The following is a 20,644-nucleotide window of genomic DNA, read 5'->3' on the forward strand; positions in this document are numbered from 1 at the left end:
GTTATATTGTTCAGTAGTTATTCTTTTTAATTATTGAATCAAAATTATAATGTGTACTACTATCACTACTAATCCTAATAATAAAAGTAATCTTTTTTTATAGAGCACTTTTCATACAAGGGATGCAGCTCAAAGTGCTTCACAACAAAAATGCGACACAAAAGCAAAAGGAAAACAATATGAGACAATCACAGGACATTTTATGATAAACAAAATATCAAATAAAGGTAAAGAAAAAGTTCAGTCTAGTAAGAATAGTAAAAATGCCAGAATATATCTAAAAAAACAATTTTTTACATTAATCAAAAACCAGATTAAAAAAATAGGTGTTCAGCTGTCGTTTCAAAAAGGGTCACCGAGCTTGCATCTCTTTTAGTTTTTGGAAGGGTATTCTATCATTTTGGAGCATAGTTTTTGACAGATTTTGCTTCCCTTATCCAGAATATGAATGAACATGACATTGTTACTCTAACACAACATACAGAAATAAGTAAACAGACACAAAGTCCAGTCGGTCTCTACCTTTTATTCCTCAAACACATTTCATACAAAATTGAAAGTGCCATTGAATATTTACAACACCATCAACATAGGAAATAAATATTGCACACTACAATGCAAAAGGAGCACACCACTGTAACTAGTTCAAAGGTACGAGGTAACGGATGATATGTTAGGAAAACAGTATGAACTGGGAGTTTCATCATCAGATGAACATTGATGCTTGTATGTACTTATACATACAGTATTTCTTTAACCTTGCAGTACTGCAGTATTGTTACACTTGGTGTTCATTTTTAAAATAAAATATTTTACACCCTCCATTAAAAAAATAAAACAAACATTGTGACTATTACAACTTATGAAACCTATAGCACACATTGTAGTCAGCTTATTGTTCAATTGGTCCTCTGCAAATTAGTTCACACATACAACAGTCTTTGTAGTTTGTCTGCCATGCCAGTCACATTTTTTAAATACCTATATTTTAGGATTTTTGGTTAAATGTTAAGGACTGTAATTGGAAATTTAAATCTAATACACTACATAATAAAGAATATTAGTATAGGTGTGATTCAGAATTCAGAAACGGTGAGTTCTTAGGTCTCAATCTAGATGTCCTCTGCCAATGTGAGGTACACAAGTACCACCAACAGAACATTACAAGCATCACACTTAACTTCATTAATTTAAACGCTACAGGTCCAAACATTACTCCATTTACTTCTAATTCTCTCCTGCTTGTATTTTCTGCTTTACAGATTGTTAAAATTGCTTTACAATTGCACTGATGCAGATTTTAACCACACATGCTAAAATATATGATATTAAAAAAATGTGACTGGCAGTGTAAAGTATGTAAATATTTCAACAAGACGTAGTACAAACACCAGTTAAACAAGCCAACACGTGGAGAGTCACATTTTCCTTTTTTGCTGACATAAGCTAAACTCAGCTGGCTGCTATTGTTTCCACCTTTAGTTGTGTTTTCAGACCCACAATGGGAAAACCTTGCAAAAGAAACTACAAACTACACATAGTAACAGAGTGGAAGCTAGTGATGAACTGATAGGTGAGTATTTCTGTGCCTAACTTTGTGTGATTGCTTTATTTTTGCCCAACAGTAAACCTAACAAATCCCCTATCAAAAAAGGTGCTTTAAAATACTGACAAAATACTCAGTCAGCTTATTTCAACAATAAGTGAAAACCTACTACAATCAAGTCCATGAGCACACACAGGGAAAAGCTTGAACAAAACATAGCTTATTTTATATATGATCTAAGCTAAGTAAACTGAGTTTTCACTGTTGCCTGAATGTCAGATCTTAATGTCACTGCTCAAGTTTCACAGCATTTGAACCAAATGGCTTCCCATTACCAAAATCAATACAACAGTATTGTATCCTGTTAAGGCAATTTTGAGTCATGCGTCATTTTACATTTCATCTTAAGATGCAGTACAGTCTGTGTACGTGGTTACCATGTTTCCTCTGCGCTGTGTCACTGTTCTACAGTGTTGTTTCGATGCACCATGAAACCGGTTGTCAGTCTGTTTGGCGTGTCTGTCAAAGGTAAACATTCTCTCTATGTCGTCATACATGTCATCAAAGATACCTGCTCCGAAACCTCCTTGAAAGTGTCTCTTATGTCTGCTGTGGGACTCCTTGTGGGACCTGGAGTGTTCATCAAAGTGTCTTCGGTGACGGGCGTGCCTGTTCTGGCTGTAGATGTCAAAGTCCTTGAAAATGTCATCAAAGTTGAAGCTGAAAGGCTGGTGGGCGCCCTGTCTGTGCCTGCCTTGCGTCTCCCCATTGAAGTATGCAGAGGTGTCACCAAAATGGTCGTATTCTCTTCTTCTGGTTTCATCTGATAAAGTTTCATAAGCTGCACAAAGAAAAATATATGGCTGTGGTGACAAAGGCTTAACTGAGATCATGACAAGTAGGGCTGCAACGATTAGTCGACTAATCGATGACTAATCGACTATCAAAATAAGCGGTGACTATTTCAGTAGTCGACTAATCGGTTCAAGTCTTTTTTCATAGAAAAGTACTGTAAAAGTACCTCAAAATACTCTTATTGCAGCTTCTTACGTTCAAATATTGGCAGCTTTACACACTCTCCCATGACAGTGAACTAAAACCCTTTGGTGTGAGTATGAAACAAGACATTAGATGACATAATTTTTGGGTTTGGGAGAGACAGACCGTCATTTTTCAACATTTTAACACATTTTTCGATAAAATGATTAGTCGACTAATCGAAGAAATAATCGACAGATTAGTAGACAATGAAAATAATCATTAGCTGCAGCCCCAATGACAAGTGTAAAATATGGCAGGCTCACGCATACCCCAATGACAAGTGTAAAATATGGCAGGCTCACGCATATTGAACCTCCAGGGTTCTTGACTTGAAAACAAGACAGGCTAAACAATACTTTAATCTCCACGCTGGACAAAATGTTACATAAGAAGTAAGATGATCATTCCAATATGTCTGGAAACAATCATTTTTCACACCCAAATGAGAAAGAAAGACTCAACAGTACCTTCAGCAATCTCTCTGAATCTCACTTCAGCGTCCGGGCTCTTGTTCTTATCCGGGTGATATTTCATTGCAAGTCTGTGGAAAGCTTTTTTTATCTGTCGCTCTGTAGCATCTTTAGGCACTCCCAGTATATCGTAGTAGTCCTTCTTGGCAAGTATCAGCTCTGTTATCATGAGGACGCACACTGCAAACATTACAGCAGACTGTGCACTTGCCATGGCTCTGATGTCCCCTGCACTGTAGAGACAAAATGATCAGTTGGTTAACAGTGTGAAATGGAGTTTGATGCAATAAGGCAAAGGAGTGTATTTAATTTAATATAGTTAATTAGTGTTAACACATCTGGGGAACAACAAGCCACTTAGGTTAACAGCTAACCTATAGATATAATACACACAAATTATCTTTAGCTGTATGACACATATGTTAACTGGTTAATATTGCAATTCAGAGATTGTGTTCTCCCTTTACGTTAACGTTAGCTTGGGCTGGTGATGTAACACTGCACACAACAGTAACATTTAAATTTTAATAACCTAAATAACAAAAATTATGCTCCCCTATTGGATATATTACCGCTACAGTAACGTTAGATCATTTGTTAATAAGTTACAAGGTTATATTTGACTGTTTCACCGCCATGTCATCATATATCAACCGTCATTGCTAACGTTAGCTGACGTTGCTAACACCAGGCACAGCCCAGGTATTTCCCTGTCTGTTAAACCCATACTTACCTTTCTGGGGGACCCGAGTGCTGCTTAGCTGGTGTATTGCAGTTCTGCCTATTAAACTATTCATCCAACGCTAAACATGACAGTGTTTAAATGTTAGTTTAGCTGAGTGTTATCGAGAGGCTGTGCCTAGAAGCAGCATCATTTCTATTTCTTCTTCTACGCTGTCAATGTGTCGGGGTAAGTTGACGTTATGAGTTAGTTCACGGCTGCCCTCTGTCGGTCAGTGCAGGTACTACTCCGCTCCTCAAATGTCCGATAGTGACCCTGGTGTTGTTGTGAGTGTTCCAAGCAACTATGTTTCGGATAGATAAGTCTTACTACTTACTAAATCTTACTATTAATATTATACTATAAATAGTGTGATATTAAACAGTTTACGGAGTACGCCGGTCAAACAAGTTGCTCCTAACCACAGAACACATTGTCTCAGCTTGTCATCATTCCCAACTATTTTGTAAACAGGTGAAAGAACATACTGACTTCTCTCAGTTCACATGTGGATTTAATGTAAAGCAGAAACAGTCACAGAAAACAGAAAAATGTTTTGACTTACACCATTGTCATTATGGCCAAATACCACATGCACAAAGCGAAATTCTTTAAAACCATATAATAATTTCTTGTTGTACTGCAAACACATAAATGTATGAACTCTAAATTTGCAAACGAACTGCTCAACTGTGTAGAAATGCACGTATTAACAGATCCTGAAAATAACACGGTTTACTCTCAAATGAAGACCAAATAACGTTGTTATGTATTATTTATGTTTAATTATCTATAATTTGTGTCTTTTTTTATTTTTAGACACTTTATTTTTCAAAATTATAGTCTCCTACTCTTACTTACTCTCACTTAAATTAAATAACTAAAATGCTTAAAAAAGAAAAAAATACATTAGGGAATAAAAATTGTTTTGGCTCAGGAGAAAAGTATATTTCCTTCTATTTGTATAATACCCGTTTTCTGTATTCAGATAGTTTAGCTGGCTAGATTACTAATGTCAGTCCTAATGCTGTGTTTTGTATTATTTATGTCGAATTATTTATCATCTGTACATTTATCTATTTTTTTAATGCTAAAAATTTAATCTAATCCTTTATTTATTTTGGCTGACATCCTTTTTTTTTGTTTTTTTCTACTCATTCACTTTGATAATTTGTTTGATTTGCCTTATTGTTGTAAATCTGAATTATTCAATAAAATTTACTTTTTTAAAAAAGAAACGAAAAATGAAATAAACAAGCTTCTCCTCTGCAGTAAACAGCCAGTGGGGAGAATTTTCTCAACCAATCAACAGCCACCATTTAGGGGCAGGTGATAGCGGCCAATAGCAGAGTAGACAACGTATCACGTGACCTTTGTTTTTCCTCTGACTGACGTTGGACGTCACTGTGGAAATCAAGTGTCAGGTTTAGTGACCGTGTGTTGCCATACGTTACATTAGTGTTAATGTTAACGAAGAATGGCAGCTCACTGAAAATATAAAAGGATTCGCGGCTTTTATGATACGACGACATAAAACGACTGGTACGGTTTGTTATGTTCTGTGTATTCTTTATGAATGCTAGCGGGTTAGCTAAGCTAGCTGAGCTAGCGGAGCTAACGGCTAGTTGCTGGTGTTGAAATGTGTTATTCAGAGTAGAAGTTAGCTGTTTTGTTTCCGTCTGAATTAGGGACATTTACCGAAGATATTTTACTTGTGCAGAGAGCAGAATAATTAATTGAAGCGAGTTTTAGGAGCAGTGTTGGTAGTGTTATTCCACATGTCATGTCATTTCATAATTTTATTTTTGAATGTTTTCCGTCTTTCATTCATACATCACTTTTTTGTTGTTTATCACCAGGTTTATGACGAAGGGAGAGCTTAGATCTAATATTGTGGATGTGACCTGAAAGAATGAGTCATAAATGGGCTCCAAATACCTGGGTCAAAGTAAGCAGAGCGTGTCAGTTGTGGCAAACACATGCTCACAAGTCAGCAGCATCACCTCCCTTGTCTGGTGCCTCTCACTACAGGGTTTATGTACAACAGCCTTACTGCTACAAGGTTGGCTATCTCAGCTGGAGGCACATTCACCACCTGAGGATCACTGGGCGCAAGGGATGGCTCTGTAAAGCAAACCAGGTTAGACAACGACTTGGATTCCACACCAGCACCCTGCATTTGAACACTTCAGCCTCACGGTGGTCTGCTGGTCTGAGCCAACACATGTCGCGGGTCAGAACAACACTGGACACAGTTTCCAAAGCTGTGAGCGGGACACATACAGAACTTCTCTCTAAAATTGGCAGACTCAAGCCCAGTGCTTTAAAGGGAAGGAAGAAGGCTGAGGCGAGTGTTGAGTCAGTGCCAAAGGCTGAGGAGAGTGCTGTCACATCCACTCCTGCTCCCACCGATGCTGCTCCACCTTGTACATCTACAACACCCAAACCTGCATGTAACTCATCTCTTGCGAGTCCTTCTGTTCCCGCTTCTGCTGCTACACTTAATGCAAGTGCCACTACCTCCACTTATCCTCACAGTCCTTCCCAAGCATCCGTCACTGCCACAATTCTGACTGTGCGTGAACTTAAGGACAAAAAGCTGAGACGCGTCATTCCCGCTGTCAGAGCCAATTCTGCCAGGAAACAGGAGGAACTTAAATCTTCACCGAGTGATACTGAAAGCAAGAGCACAACTTCCAAACAAACCACAGCACTTTTCCATCCCAGCACCTTTTCAGTCAGCCTGGATGAGACCTACAACTACCTGGCTCATCACATCAACTCATACTTTAGCAGCAGTACAAAGACTCAGGACAAGAAAGTGGACAGTGCTGACAGTGCTTCCTCTCAGGGTCAACAACCTAGTGACCTCATGCCAGTGTCTAATAAAACAGTCTCTGCTGCTCCAGTTACCCCACCTTCCACGAAGAAGGGCTTGGGACACTACCTGTCCTACTCAGCTCCAACTGTGCAAGCCTTTGTAGGAAGCTACATTGCTCCCTTGGTCCCAAAGTTCAGGACAGCAGAGTCCAAAACTGCTACAGTGGAGGAAAAGAAGTCTGAGGACGCCCTGGTCAAACAGGCTGAGGCCACAGTTACTAAGGAACAGAAGGCTGCCGAGGAGAAAGCCAAGAAACTTCTGCTTCAAAGGGAGAAGGTAGGTGTACAAAAACGTGTCAGTGATTGAGTGAAACATAATTCTCACATCACATAGGTCTGTCCGGTGTATTATAGCTGGGTGTCTACTGTCCAGACATTGACCAGAGCTCTTGCTACTCTATAGGGTAGTGTCTTGTGCCTACGTGCTGTCTGAGATGTGGGAATCTGTTTTCAAAAATAACTCCCTTGTGTAGTCAGAGGGCCACAGAAGGGCCACAGAGGGTGTGTACTTTATAGGCCAAGCCATGCTTTTATGTTGTGGAGACATAAACACACTGACATTTAGATAATGTCAAGGCTGGGTTTAGTGAATCAGGAACTATGATATGTTATGTTTGAAACAGCAGATAGCAGAAACACTACATGACTCAAGCATGACTCATCCATTGGCTGATGATACACAGTAGATTGATGTCATGTACAGGCATGATATAGTCCGGGTGTTGTTACATTTAATCCAATTGACAAACAATACATTTGTAACATCAAGGCAACAAAATCTAGTTGAAGGTACAAAAGGTACAAGTCTGTTGATGGTATTTTTGAATGATAACAGGTACTGAGTGGCAGCTTTGTCCTTTATCTGTTCATGATTTAATCACTTTAATCACTCACAGTAATTTCCCTCCAAAGATTTTGGGGCTGGTTCACCTTTTAACTCAATTTCAAGACCTTTTATTAAAAAAATATTATTACCCAATTTTCTTTTAGATGATGGACAGATGATGTTGTTGATTAAAATATAAAAATATGCTACTCAAGCAATTGCTGTTGTAAAATGAATATTATATACACTCATATAGCATTTCAAATGGGCCTCCCTAGTGTAGTGGTTAGAGCACTTGTTTTCCATGTGGAAGGTCCAGGGCTCGAATCCTGCTGGGGTCGACGTCAGCAAAGGCATGCGGTCGCAAGAGCTTCCCACTGCCGAAACAAACGGGATCAGATTCCTTAAGGAGGCTTCCGGATAAGAAAGTAACTCCTGGAATCTGAGCCAAGTCCTCAATGAGGGCGCGTTTCAAGCATGTTGTAGACGGGAGGTTCCAGACGTAAAAGCGGATTCATTCATTTCATACAGCATTTCAAATGATTTGATTGGATTGTTCCCCCTTTGAGTGGAGCTTAAAAGTCCATTTTGGGGGTTTGCACAATATTACAGATGCGACATTGCTCAGATGAGTTAGATGCAACTCTTATTTATTTAGATATTTTAGTTAATATTCAAGCCTGAGTACTTTTATTATGTCTGCCTGCTGTCTGTGTTGTTTGTAAATGTGTGCCAAAAAGGATGCCTCATCTTTTACTGCAACCCAAATCTCCCTACGGGTACAAATGAAGTAACCTTACAATACCTTAACTTGCCTTGCCTTGCCTTACCTGGCCCATGGAAGCAAAACAAGCGTTGTTTGTAATCAACTTATTGCCAGTCATATTGTGGAATGTAGTTTAGTGATATATTTTGTGTATAGGCCATGTATTAATGTTTCTAACTTATTGCTTCTTATCTTGGTTTAGGACAGTGGTTCTCAAACAGGGGTCCTTCAAAGAGTCACAGAGGGTCCTCAGAAAATGGGAAATAGTTTATTTTCACTATTTAATTCACTGTGAAAAAGAGCACAATGTGAGTAGGACTCATAAGAGTGACTATTCCGATCAGTTACTTCCAATCAACTTTTAAATTCTGGTCTTAAAGTCCCCCTCCAGTGTATTTTGGCATTTTTGTATTTCTTATTTTTCTTAGTCATGTCCTGACAATGTTGATTATCCACATTGTTCACCAGATATTTTAGACAAATGAGTTAATTTTGTGCTCAGAGGTTAAAAATAGAAGGTTGTCGCTGAAACGGGAAGATGACACATGACAGAAGTAGAAACTGCAAGTCATACGTCATCCTCCAAGCTTGTGTAGATGCACTGACATAAACATTATAAACATAGCAGGCTAGCTAGTCAACATATCTTGTATTTTACAGTAATTGTAGCGTCATAGCCTTATTTATACCTCTCTGTGCGGTCGTGTCTTCCACCTTAGTTTAGTGTCAGCATTTTACCGAGATCCACTGTCTGAAATGTAGTTTCCAGACTTGTTGAAAGTTTGCCCTGCCCACCTGCTCCGGCCTCTAACAGGTCCAGACACTGGGGACCGCACAACTTCCAGTAAAAGTAGAAAAGTCCCATTCAAAAAATAAAAAAGAATCAGTGCTGCACAGGGCAGAGTCGGTGCTGAGCTGAGCCGTGTTGTGTTGTCTCATTTGTGCTCTGCTGAACAGTGAATTCATCAAAGTAAATGCCAAATTGCTGTTTTCCAAACTACTGTAGCTGCAATCTTGTTGCAATGGTTATAGATTAATGTTACATCCAAATATAACACACACACACACACACACACACACACACACACACACACACACACACACACACACACACTGATTCTCTGTTAACGAAAAAACGTGAACCGTAAAACTGACTGGAGGTCAGTTTAATTATATCTAATAACCAAAATGTTTCAGATGGAGGCCCCTGAAGCAAAATCAAATGGGTGTCCGTGACCTGATATGTATAAATTCAGGGGTCCCTGACATGAAAAAGGTTGGGAACCACTGGTGTAGGAAGTTGAATGAAACTGAAATGAAAAAACATTCATTAGTTACTGTTTAATATTGTAAATGAAAATGAGAGTTCCCTGCTAAATGAGCCGTACACAGGGTCAGGTTTTAACTTGGATTCCAGCCCACGCTCTATAGCTGGACCTAACTGGTTGCACATTTTTTGTCTCTTAGATCATTGCCAGGGTGAGCGTGGACAATCGAACTCGGGGTCTGGTTCAGGCTCTCCACAGGGCATCAGATGTGAGGGTCTACATCAACAGGGTGGAGGACCTCAGCTACCACCTCCTGGAGTTTCCGGAGACTAGTGGTGTTGCAGTCAAGGTGAGCAATCTGACAAGGCCAGCATTTTCTCCTCTTCTTTTTCCCCCATAATGTAACATCCCGAGGCTTTGTCAGCAAAGTGTCTGATGCTGCTTAGCATGTCAAAAGCATCAACTCTTATGTTTGGCTCCAGCTCACAGTGTCAGGACTGTGTTTACAGCAGCATGTTTTTATGCATACATAATTGTGTTATATTTAGCATGAATAGTTGAACAGCCGTAGCATGTAAATAATGTAGATAACGTCCCTCTGCTTGTGTTCAGGAATTTTTCCCATGCCAGGCAAATGTCAGTTTGTCAGCTGTGGCAACAGGTTACATATTGCTCTGTGTTTAATGTCAGAGCTTGGCAACTATTGAACATGTAGACTGCATACTGCGGCATTTATTTATGTCTCTGCCTTATCTGTGGCGGTGTCAGGAACTTAGTCAGTGCTAAACCTATTTCAAACCAAGGGCACTTTTACAAGTATGAGGAAGGATAATCCTCAATGAAAAGTGAAAAACAGTGTTAAGCTCAACATTAAAGATGAACGGTATTATAATTTCATATCAGGATTAAAGCGACAAAAATTGAAATATCTTCTTTCTTTCTTCTATCTTTGAAATAGCCTGTCTTTGAAGTGTTTGCTCATGTGCCTGTGTCACTGTTGATGAGGACAAGGCACCAGTAGCATCTCTACAGTAGGTTTGCCTGCTGCACGCCCACTCTGTAAACAAGGGAATAGCAAAACAAACCCGCATCGCATGCTGTGCCTGTGTCTGGAAGACTGTTGCTAACTTTGGTTGATGCAGGACACTGTTAACTGTGAGTTTTTCGAAGGGCGGTAATCAAACGTGGTTTTATGATAATTAAAATTTACAACAGTAATATGAACCGAAGGGAATTTAACCACAGTTTTTCATGAAACTGGCAACTGTTTCATTGCTGTTCAACATATTGCTGCAAGAATAATGTTTGATATCTTTGCAAATGACAACAGGAATAAAGGAGACCACTGTGGTGACAATACTGACTTGAATTTGGTCTCAAATATGGCCTCTTAACTCCTCAGAAACATTTGTCCCAATTAAATAATTCAGATTACATCATGACAGTCTCATGTTTTATCTACAAGCAAGGTATTACAGGTAAAGTCAACACTTTATAGCTGCGTTCACACCAGTTTTACACTCTGCTTTCATTCTAGCGAGGGTTTGATTTACATTAATTTTCCATTGCAAATGATCCCACCTTCATTCTGATGAAACTATGACTTGCAAAGTGGTAAAACCTGTTAATGTTCAGCCAATATAACAGGCGGCAGAATCGACCTCTTTGTTTAGGAAGCATTGATTGTTTCTGCCCTTGTTTGTTTGTGACTGCAAAGAAGAAAACAAGCGGCAGAACAGGAAAGAGTATGACTGGTACCGAGAACAAATACAGGGATAGGAGGTAAATACTGCAGGATGTCAGATGTATTAGTTGAACACTACAGTCGCTCCAGCAGCAGACCCTGTCCTCACTATTTCGAGCTCCACCTCCTATTTGCCCCGCCAATTCTGGTGTGACCGCATCATGGTGGACTGACCACGTTTTTCATTTTCACTTCTGACTGCCACACTATGTGTTTATCAGGAGCAGGTTATCCCTTGCCTGCTGCGTCTGAAACAGGCCAGTGACCCCGGCCTGAGGGCAGCAGTTAGAGAAGCCCTCGCTCTGGTGGGCTACCACAAACCTGTGAAAGGCCGAGGCGTTCGCATCCTGTCCATAGATGGAGGAGGGTTAAGGTACAAGTTCAACCCATCTTTTCTCTTTTCTTTCTTAAAAAGTATGAGTCACTGATCAAAGTGAAACTAAACAGCATTTACTGCAGTCAAGGCCATGTTTTAAAATAGCACTGCTTCTATTAGCAGTTTCGATCTGTCAAGTAAATGTAATCCTGTGAAACATTCAGTTTTAATGAATGAGGATTTATTTCCTATTTGTCTTTGCTGTTCGAGTTTAAAATCAATGAGCTGTCACTCTTTGTAGCCAATTTGTGTGCAGTGGTTGTCATCCCATTAATTTGCCTCTCTGTGTGTGTATGCCTGTGTCTGACTTTGCAGGGGACTTGTTGCACTTCAGACGTTGCACAAGCTGGAGGCCCTGACCGGGAAACCTATTTACAAACTGTTTGATTATATTTGTGGTGTCAGCACAGGTGCGTTGTCCCCCTGCCCTACTTCTGAATGTGTGTGTGCTGTATGCGTCTGGATTATGTGAGCAGAGTGCAACATTGCGGACGGGACTGGCAGCACTGATCACACACTGACCCATTTGTTGCTCTGCTCTTGTTTTGACCTCAATTTCACCGCCAGCACCACCGCATTGCCAGTCTTGTTGCTTAGCAGTCAAGTAAGGCCACAGTACTGTTTCAAATTACAAAACGGACTATTTATAATTTTATTTTATTTATTTAACCAGTAGAGTACAATTGAGATTAACACGCCTTCCAACCATGTAGCAAACGGGCAAACTCTGTTGAATGAAGCGCAAAAAAGTGTGCAGATATGCTATGATTGACAGCAACATTCAGGGAGCTTATGGAGCCCTGAGCGAGCCCAAGCAACAGTTTGCTGCTGCTCTGAAAATAAGTTGGAGGTGCACAAAGCTTTGCCAAAATAGAGCCAGTGTGAGCGTTTTTTGGAACAACAAGCGCCACGTTGCTTAGCCTGTGCAAGGAGCAGGTTAGGACATCTTCAATGGGAAACACGGAAACAATGTGATGTTTGATCACTCGCTCATTCACATTCTGTCCAGTTAGGAAGAGGTGTAAGAATCTCTTCGTCTATGGAGACCTGGCCAAGACTGGCAACGGCATAAATAAAAACACATAATTTAAAAAAAGATAACACAAAAAGACACAAATTAAAAAGGAAATAAGAAATAAGCAAAAGCAGCTCACATTTTAAAGTAGAAATGTAGAAGAGTTAGGTTTCTAACTACGTAAATTAAACAGATATCTTAAGGAATCTGCCTCTAATTCTTTTATTTTCGATTTAAAAGCATTTAACAAGATGATTTAACTGAGTTTTAAGTCTCTCTGCAGAATACACAGAAGTCCTTTATCCAATTTCCAAACAGGCATATGGAACAGAAAGGATAAAGACATCCCGAGAACACAAATAGTATTACCTGGCACTTTTCTGTGTGAGATAGACACACAGATAATATGGTAGCAGCCTGAGAATTGCTTTATCTATAAATGTGTACTGATGACAGAGCCTACAGGTGGCCACCTGTAGGCTCTGTCATCAGTACACATTTTTAGATCGTGCTACCCGAGAGTATAAAGCACAAAAAAATTAAGTTATATTTGTGTTGAAATTGCATTGCTTTATTTGGTTTCAGGAATAATCAATAGGTCAATTAGAACTTCTCCCTGTATGCAAAATGACCACAAGGTGGTGCTGTGGACCATCATCCTCAAACTGTCCTCTCCGTCTGCCACTTGGTGGTTTTCATTTCGCAGCAGATTGAAAAACTGGGTTTTATTTGCAGAGCACATTGTCCTTTAATCACTGCCAGAAGTTTCTGTTTGTTCCCAGTTCCTAACAGTTCTTTGGTCCTAATCTCCACCAGTTGGAGGTACTTCATTTTCACATTCTGTCAATGTTGTCAAAGCATAATGTAATCCGCCTGCTCAATCAAATGATGTTCACACATTTAAAACCCATCTGGGCCACATCTGGTGAGTTTGGTCACCCACATTATTCAGGTACACCCCATCTCTGCCCTCATGGCACTGTTGAGGTTTGGTAATCTTGTCAGGGATCTTTAATCATGGAGAGAAAGTAGCTGCCTGTAGTGTAGTGGCTATGTTAATCTCATGCACTTCCTATGGGTGGATCATCCAGGGGTAATGTTACTAATAACAGATAATCCTTTAGGCAATTAACATTGCATCAACTCCAGGCCTTGAGAGCACTAACAACAAGCTGTGCATTACCTGTGTGCCTGTTTATTACCAAGATTACCTCGTTGCATTCCCAAAGGACTGACTGAAGCTCTTATTCTTCCTGTTTACACAAGTATGCAGCTGTATTGTTCATTCACCAGTCCTTTCCTCTTTAAATGATTGTGTGTGTTTTTGCCTCAGGTGCTATCTTAGGGTTCATGCTAGGTGTGTTCCAAATCCCACTGAACGAGTGTGATGATCTTTACCGGAAGCTGGGTTCAGATGTCTTCAAGCAAAACGTCATTGTCGGCACTGTGAAGATGGGCTGGAACCACGCTTTCTATGACAGCGAAGCCTGGGAGAACATCCTCAAGTCAGTCCCATGGTCCTTGATCGCAGAGCAGTGCTTATGCTTAGTTAATTTGGACAAATGTAAAACAAAATGCCATGACAGTGGTCAAACTGTTCAAGTTAACACAAAGTGATTTGGAAGTGCTTAAAGCAAGTTCATCAAAGTGAATATCAAGCTTGCTCTTTATTGTTGTCAGTTATGTTAATACAGTTTAAAGTGCATCAATGCCATCTATCAATAATCTGTTTTAGGGTAACAACAACAAGTTGTACATGACCTGTTTGCTGGATTATCACTAAGATAACCTTGTTGCATTCTCAAAGGAGTGCTATGATGTTTACTGTGATGCATGACTAACTTAAGCAAATTTTAAGTGTCACATGATATTGAAAGTTATTTATTATAACATATGGAAACTAGAAAAGTGAACTCAGTAGAGTGCAGGTCTCCAACAGGTGTGCCTGGGGTCATGTGGGTGGGTAACAGGGCAGGCTGTGAGTCCATCGTGCATGCATGACAGTTGTGGAATAATTTATTTTATTTTATTTATTTAACCAGTAAAACCTCTTGAAATTAGAAATCTCTTTTTCAAGAGTCTCCTGCCCAAAACAGGCAGCAACATAAAGTTACAGACAGACAACACAGAACAAAACAAAAATGTACAGCTTTAAAACAAGCAACATAAAACACCTAATGAGATTACCACAAAGACAAGCCAGAGAGTATGTTAATGTATACTAGAGGTCAACCATAAAAACACAAAAAAGGGCAACTACAAATGATTACCTGCTAAGATACACCCTGACATTGGCGTACCGAAGATTGTGTACAAAAATCCTGCAACAGTGCTTTGAAACAGCCGAGACAAACCAAAGAGTGAAACTTCAAGTTCTTCTGCAGAAGATTCCACTCATAAGAAGGTCCATACATAAATGCTCGTTTGCCAAACTCTGTGCGTACCCTTGGTGTAATCAGTAAAAAAATGTTCTGAGAACGGAGAGCATAGCCATTTTCTATTTACACACATAACACACACATAAATGTGCTGGAAGAAGGCCAAGAATAGCTTTGTAAACAAGAGAATGCCTATGAAAAAAGTGTACGAAACTGTAAAGAGAGCCACCCAACCTGAGCATACAGGATACAGTGATGAGTTAGCTGCTTACAGTTGGTGATAAATCTCAATGCACCATGATACTCAGAGTCCAGAGCATGCAAACACTAGGTGGGTGCATTCATATATAATACATCCCAATGAAAGGGAGACAATGTGCAGGTTACATTATTAAAAACAGTGATTTATTCATCTCCTGTTGTGCCTCACTATAGTGGATCATCACATAGCGGGAATCAATCTGCAGATGCTGCAGTTGAGACCAAGCTTTTCTATGGTTGTCAGTTTTTGAGCCTCAACAAAGGCCAAAATGTTGATTGCTGGAAATGCCTTTTGCTATGTGACTTTGGAGGTGAATTGCCACAACCATGAGTAGTCTTGTCACGATACCAAAATCTTTGTTTCGGTACCAATACCAATATGAATTTCGATACTTTTCGATACTCTTTGGTACTTTTCCTAAGGAAAANAAATGAGTAAAATAAATAAACTAAATTAATGAATTGAATCAGTTTCAAAGTACCGGTATTTTCCAAATGCAGTATAGTACCGTTTGGAATACTCTAGTACCGCGGTACTATTTTAGTACCGGTATACCGTGCAACACTAACCATGAGAGGTCCTTGAGCAAACACTCATAAATGTCCACGTATAAGGGTTATGGGTCCAGCAGTATGCCAGATTAGCTGTAGAGAGACGGACAGATAAGCAGACACACGACCAAACCCATAATCCCGGAGATAGCAACTGTAAAACAGCGGCTGGTTGGAAAAATTCTAAAAATATTAAGAATTAAAGAATGAAATCCACCACTGCATGCTTAGATATGATCAGCACGGTCATATAAAGTAAACATATATTGTTTTAAATGGCCTTAAACGTTTAAAACAGTAAAACGGTCCTTTGAGAATAATTATGCCGATCACAGAATGATTTCAAGTTCCATTAACTGATATGCACAAGGATTTTGTGAAGCTTGCAGAATCTGTAGTAAGTCACACTACTATCCAAAATTCACTAAGCCAGAAAATAACATCGCCATATCTTCCCTTCTACAGAGAGAAAATGGGCTCTCACCTCCTGGTGGAGACATCAAGAAACCCTGAATGCCCCAAGGTGAGCTTTGGAAGCTTGTCTGACTCATTCTTCCCTCTTGTTCTGTTCTGGCACTGACCAGTGAGCCTTGGTCTCACCTTGTTTACTGGGATACTACAAAGAAAGCTCCTTTCTCCTTCGCTATCTCTGTCCTGCACTCCTCTGCAATAACAAGTAGATGGAAAGTACACTCTAAAGCCACATAAGACAATGTGGATAAAGCAGTATACAGGATTTCATATGTCAGCTGACTCCTGTTAGGCTCCCAGAACAGAGACGTTATTAAATTGATCTGTCAGAATGTCACTCCAGATACAGTATTATGTTTGCATTTTTATATCTGTAAAGTGCTGCCTCATGCTGGAAAAGGAAATTGAGCTGTATGTCATTTCCTTTCTCTGCAGGTGGCAGCGGTGAGCACCATTGTGAACAGGGGCACTCCTCTGAAGGCCTATGTGTTCAGGAACTACAACCTGCTGCCCGGGGTGCGCTCTCACTACCTGGGGGGCTGCCAGCACCAGCTCTGGCAGGCCATCCGGGCCACATCAGCAGCCCCTGGGTATTTCCAGGAATTCCCCTTGGGAAATGATCTCCACCAGGTCGGTCTCTCTCTTTAATTTATATTTTGCCAATTCACAGAATTCTCAGAAAAAAATGGCTGTAAAATGTAGCTCCCGCTTACTGCTCTTTATACACACCACACACATGCAGTTAAGGGGATATCACATGGTATGGCACCCCTGTGGTTGTGGAAACGCTGGCACCAATCATGATAAACTTGATTAAATCATGACACAATTTGTCCATGAAATATCTCCTGTTACTGTTGGTTACAGAAGAGGGGAAAGAGATAGGACTCCTGGCTGTGGATTTAAACTCTACTTTTAGATTTTAAGCCTTCAGTGGATGCTTTTATCAAGGATAATTGTCATGAGCACAACTGTTACACGAGCTTAAACTCCTGCATAACAACCATTTCAGTCAAACAGAGCATGTGTCACAGTTGCAGAACATAATAAACTAGGCTGTTTGTTTAAGTACCAGAGTGCACCTATAACGATTAAGTTGTGGCTCTTTTAAAGGTTATGTAACCACTCTTCATATGGAGGCAAGTTTAGATACATTAGTCTACTGTAAGTATAAAATGAAAGGATGTTATGCTGCCTTTCCCTCTGTACGAGTTAACAGTGAGCAGCTATAGACAAAGGCCACCACTGGCAGCTACTGGCAACTTTTAAGGTGGAATGTTTTATTGCATGTCAGTTAATGCATGAGTTGACGTCCTGAATCAGTCAACACAACTAAACGTCAGTGTGATTTTGAACTTTGACCATTCCATTTGTTTTATTGTGTCTCTTGTATGACATATGCTTCAGCAATGTTTGGATCTTCAAGTGCTTAAAGGCATACTATGCAGGATTTTTGATAAAAACAAAACAATGGCAATGTATTTTTCTGCAGAGTCTCTGCCCTCTGCCTGCATTTTCTTCTTTTTTTTCTGTGTTCGGGAGGTTTATTGCCGTGTACCTCCACAGTGCTCAGGTGAGGTCGGGGCTTTATAAAAAGGTAGCAACCAGGTGCCAGACCATAAATAGAAGGCATCCATGAGATACAGCACCAAAAAAAGGTCAAATATAGTGAGGCAAAACACCAAATGAGAGTGAATCTGGGGTTGGCTTTTACTTTAACTTTCACTGGCAAAGGTCTTTACAAACAGTAACCGACGATCCTGTTTAGTGCATCTTTTTCATAAATGTATATGAACTTCAACTAGTTTATGTGAACTGTGAATATTGTCTTTCCTCGCTTGGAGAGAAGTTGTGGAGCATCGTTACGGTGCTCTCCAGCAGCACTCCACCACTCATAATAAATATTGATTAATGTCTTACAGGCTTCTTTCTTCAGAACTGATGAGTCAGTTGTTACAAATAACTGCCACACCACAAGATGTCAATTCAACACATGTATGCAAACGTTGCATGGACACATTTTAGGGTCAATACAACATCCACACTTGTCAGATTTTAAACTCTGTTTCCGGCTTTTAACTCCATCTTACTATTTTATTCACACTAAGCTTCATTTTTGCCAATGCAGTTTAATTCCTTGGGTCAAGAGGAGTCAACATGTAGCTTGGTCAACTTCTTTCTAGTCTTTTTTTTCATGTTGTTTGTAATTTTATCAAAACCACACTTCCTCTGAGTTGATCGAATTCAGTCCATATGCAAAATACTGTAGGTGTCAGTGGGACGTCCTTGTTTTGATTACACACAATTTTTGATGCTCAGCAGTGTGATACACACGTGGATTTTGATTTTCTTCTTTTCGTGATCATGGCCATATTACTAAATGTCAAGTCCCTAATGCACCTTCTTGGGCTTAGGTTCCTTTTTTCTAGTCCAGTGGTTCCCAACTGATGGGTCATGGTCCAAAAGTGGGTCGTGGGCCCATTCTGAATGGACCTCAAGTGACTTGCCAATGTATCAAGTAAGTCCAGTGAATTTCCGACACAGAGCTTTTATTTTTAATTGCCGTTTCCTGCTGTAGAGTGAGTGACTAACAGACAGCTACTTGACAGAGACAGCAAACTAGCTCGATGACATGTTCAAATGCAAGTATGACGCTGAATATGTTAAGCTGTGTGGACCTTGAACTAATGACTAAGGAATAATCTGGACCCCATGACTGGACCAGTTGGGAACCACTGTTCTAGTCCAACTAATATAACTTAGTCAGTTTTAAAAATGTTAAGAGCTATCCTAAGTGTTGGGGAAAACACATTTTTCCTTTCACAAAGACTGTGATTATTTCTAGTCTATAAAATTTTAATCCTCCTTGGCTATAATACATGAAAAGAATGCATAAACAAGTCCTCGGTGTATCACCGTGTGCACAGCTTCAAAGGCCTCTGCTTGGCCAGTGAAATACTGGGATATTTAATGTACATTGTACCTGTCAAGGCTTATTTTGCACTCATGATCTTTTTCGCACCATATATTTACACACCTAGTGACAGTTTAACTGCAGTCCTCTGCTACAGTAATCTAGGGCTTATTGTTGGGGTGCTGGATTTAAATGCCCTGTACAGTCAGTGTTGACGCGGAGAGTCTGAGGGATTTTGAGGAGCCTAATGAGAAAAATCCTCCGCACAGCAAGTGAGAGGGAGGAACTCCATTTCCATCCTGTCAGTGTTTATTTCCAGTCAGTTGCATCTTGACAGGAGGGTGAGTCGCAGTGAGACACTTAAATCCATCTCCACTAAACAGGTATGCATTAGCCATCAGTGACATAACAAACCGGCAGTCCACTCCACCGTTTTACTGATCAATATGATCCCTACTCTGTTTGCCTTTACCTTCTCAGTAAGGGCTTAGTCAGTAGAGAGCAGGGAAGAAACAGGAAACCATGTGAGTAGAGGCTTTGTAGAATCTAGAAAACAAGAGTGGATTTTATTTTGTTGAAAACAGAAGATACACAGTGCTCTAGAAAAGGAGATAAAAAAGCACAGAGAAACACACAGATGCAAATCATTAAGCTCCACTTCTGTTTGAGTATTCAGTCGATGTTGCCTGTGTTTGACCCGTCACATCCAGATTTCAATATCTCCTTGAATCGACATTCAAAACACAGATGGGGTGTAAAGACTGACGAACTCAGCGTAGACACAGCACACGTGAATGAGCATGTGTTTGCATCAAAGGCAATATCCCGTGTCGACACGCTCCCACACTCTTAATTGGAAGCTGTGTTAGTTCTGTAGGTGAATGGGGAAGTTCAGGGGATGAGAATGAAAGAGACTGGGTGATGAAAACCCACCTGTGGTGGGAGATTTCCCCAGCTTGCCGTCTAGCAGGTCTCACCCTACTCTGAGATGCATAAATTAGCCCAATGTGTTGCCTCCTTCAGCACACACAACTGTTCGACTGCCACATCTGCCTTGTTAGAATGAGAAGACAGACAATCTAATTATGGATCTGTTTTTCCAAACTCTCTTAGCCGCCAGCAGGAAACCTCATACTGTGAGAGGATGAGACACCATCAGGAGTTCAATATATTTAATACATCTGACATAAAAACTGTTATGTGTATGTTTTACTATCATTTCATTTCTATCAAAAGAAACCTCCAAATGAACAGCTGACTGAAATTAGGAAAAGAGAGCATCTGTCCTGATTCAGTAACAAGTACTTCTTCTTTTTTTTATTTACTTGTGTTGTTCTCGGTTAAATAAATCTTTAGAGAATATTTTAAGGAGGTGTTTTGCCTTGACTCGCAATTCCTGTGTGATTTGAGCATTT

At 40.0% G+C, this 20,644-nt stretch overlaps 2 protein-coding genes across 3 annotated transcripts in view; one reads left to right on the plus strand and one right to left on the minus strand.

Annotated features, from left to right (window-relative positions):
* Positions 1–506: 506 nt before the first annotated feature.
* Positions 507–3,958, minus strand: dnajb9a (DnaJ heat shock protein family (Hsp40) member B9a). Its single transcript, XM_050074024.1, has 3 exons — positions 3,791–3,958; positions 3,055–3,290; positions 507–2,387 (listed from the first exon to the last, which is right to left on the minus strand). Exons 2-3 carry the CDS (start codon positions 3,269–3,271, stop codon positions 1,951–1,953), a joined length of 654 nt encoding a protein of 217 aa, XP_049929981.1. The 5' UTR covers positions 3,272–3,290; positions 3,791–3,958; the 3' UTR covers positions 507–1,950.
* Positions 3,959–5,179: 1,221 nt separating this feature from the next.
* The window catches only part of LOC126407864 (calcium-independent phospholipase A2-gamma-like), a 38,894-nt gene continuing 23,429 nt past the window's right edge, over positions 5,180–20,644 (plus strand). The window contains exons 1-8 of one of the 2 annotated variants that reach the window (XM_050073124.1): positions 5,180–5,320; positions 5,638–6,935; positions 9,718–9,867; positions 11,484–11,635; positions 11,954–12,048; positions 13,987–14,158; positions 16,310–16,367; positions 16,751–16,945. In XM_050073124.1, the coding sequence (XP_049929081.1) occupies positions 5,691–6,935; positions 9,718–9,867; positions 11,484–11,635; positions 11,954–12,048; positions 13,987–14,158; positions 16,310–16,367; positions 16,751–16,945 (2,067 nt within the window). In that variant the 5' untranslated portion in view covers positions 5,180–5,320; positions 5,638–5,690. The remainder of the gene's footprint in view (positions 5,321–5,637; positions 6,936–9,717; positions 9,868–11,483; positions 11,636–11,953; positions 12,049–13,986; positions 14,159–16,309; positions 16,368–16,750; positions 16,946–20,644) is intronic. The other variant, XM_050073125.1, reaches the window with a different exon arrangement.

Source organism: Epinephelus moara, chromosome 20, assembly GCF_006386435.1.
Source record: "Epinephelus moara isolate mb chromosome 20, YSFRI_EMoa_1.0, whole genome shotgun sequence".
Lineage (NCBI taxonomy): Eukaryota > Metazoa > Chordata > Actinopteri > Perciformes > Serranidae > Epinephelus > Epinephelus moara.

Excerpts from the sequence above, each read along its gene's own strand:
- dnajb9a (XM_050074024.1), bottom strand. The coding sequence starts at position 3,271 with ATGGCAAGTGCACAGTCTGCTGTAATGTTTGCAGTGTGCGTCCTCATG. Across the intron at positions 2,388-3,054 it reads ATTCAGAGAGATTGCTGAAG|CTTATGAAACTTTATCAGAT; the intron begins GTACTGTTGAGT and ends TTCTTTGTGCAG.